Source organism: Vipera ursinii (assembly GCF_947247035.1).
Source record: "Vipera ursinii genome assembly, chromosome: 4".
In the NCBI taxonomy this organism is placed as follows: domain Eukaryota; kingdom Metazoa; phylum Chordata; class Lepidosauria; order Squamata; family Viperidae; genus Vipera; species Vipera ursinii.
Window position 1 is genome coordinate 97,978,999 of NC_139514.1, and position 10,522 is coordinate 97,989,520.

General features: G+C 35.4%; 1 protein-coding gene across 10 annotated transcripts in view; it reads left to right on the forward strand.

Moving 5' to 3' along the window:
• The window catches only part of ZFAND4 (zinc finger AN1-type containing 4), a 38,658-nt gene extending 29,252 nt beyond the window's left edge, over window positions 1-9,406 (forward strand). For 8 of the 10 annotated variants that reach the window (XM_083361693.1, XM_083361697.1, XM_083361698.1 and 5 more), the window contains 2 exons: window positions 3,448-3,561; window positions 8,648-9,406. In XM_083361693.1, coding sequence (XP_083217819.1) covers window positions 3,448-3,561; window positions 8,648-8,808 — 275 coding nt within the window. In that variant the 3' untranslated portion in view covers window positions 8,809-9,406. Of the gene's footprint in view, window positions 1-3,447; window positions 3,566-8,647 lie in introns of all 10 variants that reach the window. The other 2 variants (XM_083361694.1, XM_083361692.1) reach the window with 1 other exon arrangement.
• The last annotated feature ends 1,116 nt before the right edge of the window (window positions 9,407-10,522 follow it).

Genomic DNA, 10,522 nt, shown 5'->3' on the forward strand with positions numbered 1-10,522 from the left:
CTAATTTATTAATAATATAAGGAATAATAAATTATTAAACTGGTATACTGACTCTCGGCAACTCATAGTGACCAAACAAAATACAATAAAACCAATAAAAGATAAAACATCATTTATCAGTTCCTCACCTATTCAGCATATTGCAGAGCTGAGATTTTAAATAGGAATCCATTCCCTCCCAGCTGTATCACAAGTTTCATAACTCACTGCTAAGGATTCCTGCCATTTTCTCACCCTCCATAGCAGATGCATCTTTTTTAAGTTTGGGTTTTGGACTGTTTTCTTTGCTTTGTTGCCTTTTTTTTTCCGCTGAGTTCTTTTTAACTTTTAGTTTTCTAATATATTCATTTTATGGGCAAAATACTTTTTTGGATATATAAGATTGCAGCAAAATCATACATTGGATTAGGAGTATGTGTTGCTAGTAAAAAAAAAAAAGTGGGATGGGTATGTTTTCTTCATCAGACAAAGCTTCTGCATCTTGACAACATGAGGCAGTTTTACGTAACTCCCAAATGATGATTGAGGAGTCAAGGTGTGATCAAAGCATATTCAGTGATGCTTATAAACTAAATAGCCACATATTGGGATGGGTGGGGGAGAGAGCAGGTTGGCTTACAGCAAGGGTGTCAAACTGCTGGCCTGCGGGCTGGATGTGTCATCCGGAAGCCACGCCCGCCCCATTGCTAGCAACGGCAAAATAGTCCCGATACGTCACATGACATTGCGACTTTGACATGTCTGGCTTACAGGTAGCTACATATGTTGTGACTTTCCATAATATTTCTGTATTTATCAGTCACTTATATGCCAAAAAAGCACTTTGCCAATCTCCTGTATACTACTAAAAGTCTGGTTCCTGTAACTTCCAATTGGGTGGAATGATGGACCCGGCCTAGAGCAATAATTTTTGAACCAAGATACTGCAAATGGGCTAACTTATGGAATGCATCAAAATCCAGAATCCATGATTGCTGTGAAATTTAGCAAATTTTATGAAACATTGTTTCAATCAGAATAGAGCTGGAAGGGACCTTGGAGGTCTTCTAGTCCAACCCACTGATCAAGCAAGAGACCCTACATCATTTGAGACAAGTGACTGTCCAGACTCTTCTTGAAAACCTCCAGTGATGAAGCACCTACAACTTCTGAAGACAAGCTGATCCACTGTTTAATTGTTCTCACTGTTAGGAAGTTACTCCTTTATTCAAAGTTGTTTCCTTGATTAGTTTCCATCCATTGTTTCTTGTCTTGCCTGCTACTGCTTTTGAAAATAAATTCTTCCCCTCTTTGTGGTAGACCCTCAAACACTGGACTACTGCTTTCACATCATCCTAGTCGTTCTTTTCTCTAGACTAGCCTTGACCAGTTCCTGCAACCGTTCTTCATATGTTTTAGTCTCCAGGCCTTTAATCATCTTAGTTGCTCTTCTCTGCACTTTTTCCAAAGTCTCAACATCTTTTTTGTAATGTGGTGACCAAAACTGGATGCAGTATTCCAAGTGTGATCTTACTAAGGTTTTATACAGTGGTACTATGACATTTTATGACATACAAAATGTCATAAAACGTTTCCTGTGCTGATGTTTGACTTTGCTATACAGTTGAACATGAGCTGTGTTCAAGGCAGATTCATCTCTGAATCTATCCCCACTTTTCCAGTGAAGGCAGTAGCTTAGAAATTCTGTTACTGTTGAAGGCATTGAGGAATCTGGTAAGGAAATTTCTATAAAATAATGACTCAAAGGATCATGGGTTGTCTAATATCTGATTTAAGGGTAAATATTTATTTAAAAAATTATAGATAGCTTTAAAGATAGCTTTTGAAGCTATACTGCTTTGGAGAAGCAGTCAGATACTTGTAAAGCAGTTTTTTAAAAGAAATGAAGATAAAGCAAATTACATTATAGTATTTGAATTAAGAATAAGATGGTTAGAAGTAAAAAGAAGAAATATAAAATTGGCTTATTTGATGAAGGTTAAAATACCCAGAATTATATTCTTTAAATAAGGTAGGATCTTCCACACTTAACACCTGATTATCATCCCATTGGTTGAAAAACGTGACTCTGATTTTAAATGAACTGATATTCCTAGCAGTTTTCATACTTTTGCCACATACAAACATCTAGCTTTGGATCATTTTTCTCAATAAATAAATGAACAAATCTGCTTCTGACTCATTTGTTTAATTACAACTATCTACTTTTAGGACTTGTATGGAGAACATCACACATTTTAGGTCATATTTATGCGGAAATGCTGAAAATTAAAAAGCATAAACTTTTAAGTATATTTAGATAAAGTAAATATCATTTTAATTGTTTTAATTATATGGAACTGCAAATATGTTATCTACACTTTCAAATGAAGAGTAGCGCCTCATACTGTAGAGAAGGGTTGTCAAACTGCCGGCCCACAGGCCGGATGCCTCATGCCAAAACTGCGCCCACCCTATTGCTGGCAATGGAAAAAAAGTTGCAACATGTCATGTGACATTGCGAGTTTGACACCCCTGCTATAGAGTATCACTGTGGTTTATTGTCCATTTCAAATATTTCCATGAATTTATTTAACATGCCAACTTTTACTCTTTAATCTTTCCATTGAATAAAACAGGAAAGCTCCACATGGGCCCTTTAAACAAACTTTGTTCAATCAGTGTCTCCTAAAATAAGACAGTCAGTAAACTTTGATTCACATAATAGGTTCAAACAACCCTTGTCCTATTTTTGTTCATAGAATGCTTAAAACATAAATTTCATTTTTAGAATATTATACTCACTGCCAAGTGGAAATTACATATTTAACAATACAAATCTTAAACAAGAAGCAGTTTACCTATCTCTTTTAGCACCAACTCTTATCTTTATCCTGCCATTATCAATGGAAACATTCCATCAAATTCTCTTTTTTATTACTTAATTCAGAAGAAACTGAATGAAGTTGGAGAAGTGACCCTTTGATGCTTTATAGGCCTTGTAAATTCAAGTATAACTGTGACTTCTCAAAAACCAAAAGCAGTGCACAGAATAGATAATGCTGCCAGATAATTCCACTGTTTCACTTTCATAAAAAATAAACATTGATCCACAGATTTGCTAGCAGGGCTGAATGTTGATGGTTTTGAATGAGCAAATCAGTATTATACTATTGCCCATATTGATATAGAAGAATTATCAGTACAATAACTTAACAAGTTTTTTAAATGAACAAGTTTTAATTAACAGGTATGGTTCCAACAGAAATGCAGTATAACTTTACAATTGTTTAATATAATACATTTCAAAAACTTACTGCTGCCTGAGAAAAAAATGATAAAATGCCATATTTTGTTTTTAAAAAATAAGTGGTTTTACTAATCTTTCTTGGCAGCTGCTTTTCCCTTGTATCATTTATTTCATAGCAACTGTACAAAATAATTATGAATATTTTACTTTTTTGAAAGCAGGTGATACAACTCATCTTCCACCTGTGAATTGTTCTATTCAACCTAAAAAGAAAATTGCAAAGCATTGCTTCCTATGTGGAAAGAAAACTGGATTAGCAACTAGCTATGAATGTAGGTAGGTTGAATTTGCATCCTAAAACCATTTACCATTATCCAAGCACAAGAAAGAAATAGGAAGGGATTAGTTGGGATAAATGCTAAATAAGTATTGAGATAAATAAAGCTGCCAGGTCCAGGCTTTCACTTTTCAGCCAGTAGTTTCTAAAATAAAAGAAACACAACCTGTAAAATGTGCATCCCTAATTAAATACTAACAGAAGTAGGTTTCTTCTCCATCATTCTCTTTCATTGTCTGTATATAAATGTGAAGGTGACCTTAAATTTAGCAATACTTGGACTGTAATTGAAGGGTTATTGTGTTCAGGGCTAATTCCATGAGCTAATTTTATATCAAGAAATGTCCTATTTTTCTTACGAATTGGATTTTATTCCCTCTAAAATAATAACTGTTTCCAAATGGAGAACTATTATAAACAAATGAGATGAGATGAAATCAGCAGAGTGGTAGCATATATTTTGAATTAATCAAAGGTGGAAAAAGAACAGCAACAAATCGAGAGATTTAAAATAAATAGAAGATTAATTAAGAGTTTGGAGGTATAAACATTAATGGCAACAATTTTAGCAGATTGCTTTTCTTGGTGTTTTTGATGCACAGTCTGCTTATTTTAGCATTCATCCACTCAGTTGTTCTGGAGTTCAGCCTGGTGCAGAGAGAGATTTTTTTTTTTTACAACTGGCTTGTCATTGCTACTGATAAGAGCTCAGAGGAAGGATCTGGCCCTAAGTCACTCAGCAAGCTTTCATGCTTACGGGAGGAGAAGCACCTGGGGTTTCCTGCTCCTAATTTTTAACTGCGACACCACATTACCTCTCTATTGTTTTATATCAGGGGTGTCAAATTGCGAGCCCGCAGGCCGGATGCAACATAACAAAACCACACCCACCCCATTGCCAGCAATGGCGAAAAAGTCACAATACGTCACAACACATCACGTGACTGCGAGTTTGACACCCCTGTTTTATATGGAGTTCAGTTAATTCTTGAATTAATCTGATTCAGAATTCAGTAATTTTGGGACATATATTTGGAGTTGGCTGCCTGTTTGTATAATGGCAAATGTGATTTGTTTTTTTATCCCACAATTGCTTTTGTCATGGGATTTATATTCTATATTATTTATTAGTTTTATATTTTGTCTTTCATTCAGGACAGTGGGCATACATGGGGCTGCCTCTTGCCATTTTTTATAATAACCACCCCACCAATTTTAGCATTACATCTCTATTTTGTTTTTTCTATCATTGTCAGCTTTTGTGTTGTGATTTTTCCCCAGGTTTTGGGTATTTTCCTATAGGCTATGTGGCAGTTTTCCAAGTTTGTCATACAATATTGAATATTACCACAAAATGACTGATCACTTCCTTCACTTCCATGGTTGTTTAAGGAACCCATTGAGTCTTGATCTGTACCTTGCAATAAAATGGCAAACATTTCCTTCTAGATTTTCAGTCTTAAACCAACCACCACAGGTGTCTACCATTGAAGCTTCTCATAAGATACCTAATAGAAAGTGTTATGACTTTATCTGATAGAGATCCCTTAGTTTTTATTCTTTTTATTTCCTCTTTAAAAAAATATATCAGCTCATAAAGTCTGTCACATGGTTTTATTTCCATTTTCCTATACAGTGACTCATTAAGGTCGTTATATATTTAATTTATCTTCTTGTCCCATTTCTTCTTGAAATATTGTTTTTTTTTAAACATTGGTGACCAACTCTTGAGTTCATAAGATAAATACTTAGTGGATTTCATTTACTGATCTTGAAACCAGCTCTTTCAAGAGATTAAAAATAGGAAACCACAAGGGTTTCAAATAATCGACTTAAAACCATTCATTTAGTGACCGTTCAAAGTTACAACAGCACTGAAAAAAGTGGCTTATGACTGGTTTTCACACTTAAAGACCATTGCAAAATTCCATGGTCATGTAATCAAAGTTTGGATGCTTGGCAACTGGCTCATATTTATGACAGTTGCAGTGTCCTGTGGTCATGTTGCGACTTTCTGACAAAGTCAGTGGGGAAGCCAGATTCACTTAACAACCGTGTTACTAACTTAACAACTGCAATGGTTCACTTAACAACTGTGGCAAGAAAGGCGTGAAATGGGACAAAACTCACTTAACAACTGCCTTAGCAACAGAAATTTTGGCTTCAATTGTGGTCATACGTCGAGGACTGCTTGTAATCCCTCAGGCTGCCCATCTAGCCCTAACAGCTACCTCAAGGGCATATCCAAATTCTTGCTGGCTGAAGGAGTAGTACTGCTCTACTAATCTTGCTCTTTTCCCTGTGGTTTAGTATCGATTAGGAATAGCAGTGTCACATTTGTGAGGCATTGTATTAGTAAAGTTTCAAAATGAGAAAATCACTGAAGTTGCCAAAGACAATAGGGGTCATCCTTATAAAACACACATCCCGGAGTACCAGTTTGCTTCAGATGTCTCCTGCCATATGTATTAAGGGAAAGCCTGAGGAAATTGAAAGGACAGGACAGGACAGGAAGCAGTTGCTGTCTACCTCCCTCTGTGTGGATCTTAGTTCTTCATGCCGAAGAAGTTGGAAAAATATTTCTCCTAGGTTTATGCCCTAATGACATAGAATAACAGAGTTGGAAGGGACCCTGAAGAATTTCTATTCCAACCCCCTGCAGGAGACCCTATTCCATATCAATGGCTGTCCAGTCTCTTAAAAGTCTCCAGTAATGGGGCACCCACAACTTCTGAAGGCAAGGCATTCCGCTGGTTAATTGTTCTCACCATATAGGAAATTTCTCCTTATTTCTAGGCTGCTTCTCTGCTTGATTAATTTCCATCCATTGGTTCTTGTTTTGCCTTCGGGTGCTTTGGAAAATAGGTTGACCCTCCTCACCCTTGTGGTAGCCCCTCAAATATTGGAACACTGCTATCGTGTTTCCCCTAGTCCTTCTCTTTTCATTAGACTAAGCATATTCAATTGCTGCAACAGTTTTTATATGTTTTAATCTCCAGCCCCCTAATCACCTTTGTTGTTGTTTGTAAAGTGGTACTAATACTTCATGAGATCTTGATTCTATCCCTCTGTTAATGCAGCCTAGGATTGCATTGACTTTTTTGGCTGCTGCCACACACAGTTGGCTTATATTTAGGTGATTTTCCACTAGGACTCCAAGATTCCTCTCACAGATACTGGTATTGAGTCACGTTTCACTTAGTCTCTACGTATACAATTGGTTTTTCTTGCCTAAGTGTAAAATCTTACTTTTACCCACATTGAATTTCATTTTGTTAGGTAGGGCTCAGTTTTCAAGTCTGCTGAGATCCATCTGGATCTTGAGCCTATTGTCTGGGGTGTCGGTTATTTCTGCCAGTTTAGTGTTAATCTGCAAATTTGATGGGTTTCCTTTCTATTCAGTCATCGAAATCATTTATGAAGATATTGAAGAATACTGGGCCTAAAGTGCAACCTTTGAGCACCACACTACTTACTTCCCTCCATGTGGATGTAATTCCATTAAGGACTACATATTTTGTTGAGTGCTGTTGGTCAGCCAGTTACGAATCCATCTGGTGGTACTATCTGTTCCATTTTTACTAGCTTACCAAGAAGTAGGTTGTGGTCTACTTTATCAAATACTTTACTGAAATTTAAGTATATTATGTCCACAGCATTTCACTGATCCACTTATTTAGTCACCTTGTCAAACAACAAAATAAGATTTCTTTGGCAAGATTTGTTTTTGATGAAGCCGTGTTTGTTTCTGGATATAACTTTGTTTGCTTCTAAGTGTTTGCTTATCTTTTTCAAGATCTTCCCAGGTATTCATGTCAGGCTGATTGGTCTGTAATTTTCTGGATCTGTTTGTATGTGTTTTTTTTTGGTTATTTGTTTAGAATCACACCAGCTCTTTTCCAGTCTGCAGGTAGTTCCCCAGTGCTTTTGGAGAGGGCAACCTGGTTCCTATATTAAGATTTGTGTTTGTGATAGGATTACTGAATTTTGCCTTCAGGATCCCTAGATAGAGCAGAACATCAGTTTTTCCCCATTTTGTGAGATGGGCAGTTGAGAAATACAAATAAATAAAATTTATAAATATTCATTCTTTAATGTTGGTTCCCCCTTTCTTCTAGACAATTAAAAACTCAACTGTAATTTATTATAGAATCAATTTAGATTTTACCCTCTCAATGAAAATCTCAATAGATTCCAATTTTAAAAACCAATCTTAGCTAGTGGAGACTTTCTGGAATGGCAGTTTATTTTCTTCAAAGAAAAGAAAAAGATTTATAAACATGATATTTCTCTTCGTTTGACAAAACAAAGATTCCAGGTAATATGGCTATAGAGCTGCCAATCATTTCCTAAAACCATTTTCACCTGGAAATATCATAACGTATTTAGGATGTTCAGAACCTTGAGCTCATAATACTCATGAACAAAAATTCAAACAAAAAAATAATTTTTTATCTTCAGTGGGGAAAAGTTAAAAATTGTAAATAAATATTCATGATCTTTATTGGTAAAATATCTCCAAAATGTTGTGCTTTTGCAACATAACAAAGTCCTCTTAAATGAAGATGAGATTACATATTAAAGACTGATGAAGAATGTCTACATTTTGTAAATCTCATTTTGAGGGTAAAATACAGTATTTAAAAACCTCTGCAGTTTCTCTTATTTGCCAAGTTTGTTGGTTTTCAAACATTGGAAAAATAAAGTAACACTTTCTATTGATTTAGTATATTTAAAAAGTGGGAAATAGCTTAGGCAAGAAAGTCATAGAACAACGGTTTGAAAAAATTGACAATGGAAAATAATTTCTTGAAATGTGGTCTCCGTTTCTTTATTAAACCAGTTTTTTCCTAGTAAATTATATGTTCTGGGCAGAAAGGTTGAATATAAGTTTTTGAAATGTTAAAATGTTCTTATAATTATATACTTACGTACCCACTTACATCCATGCCCATACAGTTTGAGTTGCTCTTTTTTATTATTATTGTCTTGTTTTTGAAGATTCTTTTTTAAAACTTTTTTTTTAGTTTTTGTCTGTGTGTTTCAAAACATGATTTTTAACCCTTCATTTTTTTCTTCAGATGTGGAAACAACTTCTGCGCAACTCATCGCTATGCAGAGACTCACACTTGTACTTATGACTACAAGAACGCAGGAAGGAGATTCTTGCAGGATTCCAATCCTGTTGTCAGTGCACCAAAGCTTCCCAAAATCTAAGCATAATTTTATGGTCCGTGACTGAACTGTTTTTCTTTACTGTATTTCAGATCTAAAGATTGGCAAGTAACAAGATCATCCAAAGCTCTATAATTCTGAAGAATGATGTAACACACTTGTAACTGACACCTTTTATTCTTTAGTGAATCAAAATTTAAACATTAGTTTTTAAAAATGTACATTCTGATTTAACAATTATTATATATTTTGTGTTAAAAATTTTATAATTGAAAATGTCCTTTCACTAGTCAAGTCTTAAAAGATGCACTTTATTATACACACATATATGTATGTATATATGTCTCTGTGTGTATATATATGTACATGTATATATATATGCACACAAAGAAACACACTATAATGAGACTTGACAGGGTTCTGTATTGAAAATGTCTTAGAATCCCTTGGTTTTCAAATATGTTGTTTTAGTTTTTAGTATGGAGATTTCATTGTACTAGGCCAACTTTCTCATAGTAAAGGGCCTTGTAGTCTATCAAACCAGCTGAAGACCATGTTTCTGTTCTGGAAGTAACATATCATGTTAGATCATTATTCTTATCTGGCAGTTTTAAAAGCAAAAACAAAGGAAGGATTTTCTTGTTATTAAATAGAAGCCACTTTAATTTTTGTGATTTTGTGTTTTTTTAAAGATCTTACAACACTTTCAGATATTATTATAAAAAAAGAATAAATATGCTTTTTATGTAATAATTAGAGTAAGTGACTTGCTGCTTTACAGCTTGCTGACCGGAGGAATATAAAAAAATGCTTAAACCTTGATATCAAAGGTGCTTTTTCAAAAGGCAACTGGGCTGTTTTTCCTTGAGGAAGAAGAAAAAAGTTTCACTTCATATCCAATAAGCTTCATCAGTTGTGATGGTGGGGTGATGGAAGGATAGGTTCTGACAGGATGGTCGGTGGGGATGGAAGAATTGTATTTCTTTGCAGTCATCTGGTCATTAGCACTCTCTCTGAGAGCTGTTAAGGCCACTTGGAGGTTTATCTGCACCCTCAAGGTCACCTGAATCAGGGTGCAATTGGTCGTGGAATCTTCTTGGAACTGCTGAAAGCGCTGTGCTGTGGACTGGAGATAGGTGGTGTCTTATTCCTCTATTGAGGGAGGGGTATTCAATTCTAACATAGATGGATTCTTTTATCTAGTGGTCCTCTCTATCCAAAATGTGGATTTTGCTGTGTTCAAAAGAGTGGCCTTTGTCTTTCAAATGCAGATGGATTGCTGAATCTTCTTCCGCCATGCACTTGTGATGTGGTTGTTTTGTTTCACCAATTACAGATCTGCACATGTCTCACTGCATTGTATTGTATATACTCCATTGCTCAGTTTATATCTGGGGGTTTTATCCTTAGGGTGGACAGGCTTCTGCGTTAATGTATTCCTGGGTGTAAAGTGTACATGTATGAGGGTTGAAAATCCTTAGTTTTTCAGATATTCCTGCAACGTATGAAATGACAACATTGCTATGTTTATTGTTCTTTTTTTAAAAAAATCTGTAATGGAAGAGCTGGGTCTTTATTTGGATTTGATGAAGGCCCAGTTAGGATAACCACAAGTTCTGACAAGTTTTAATATTTTTTCTTTTCCCTCTTTAGTGGTAGGCAAAGCTTCAGCCGGGTGGTTTTAGGGTTCTGATCACTCCCATTTTGTGCTTGAGGGGATGGTGAGAATCAAAAAGTAAATACCGATCTGTGTGTGAGGGGTTTCTGTAAACTTCAGTGTT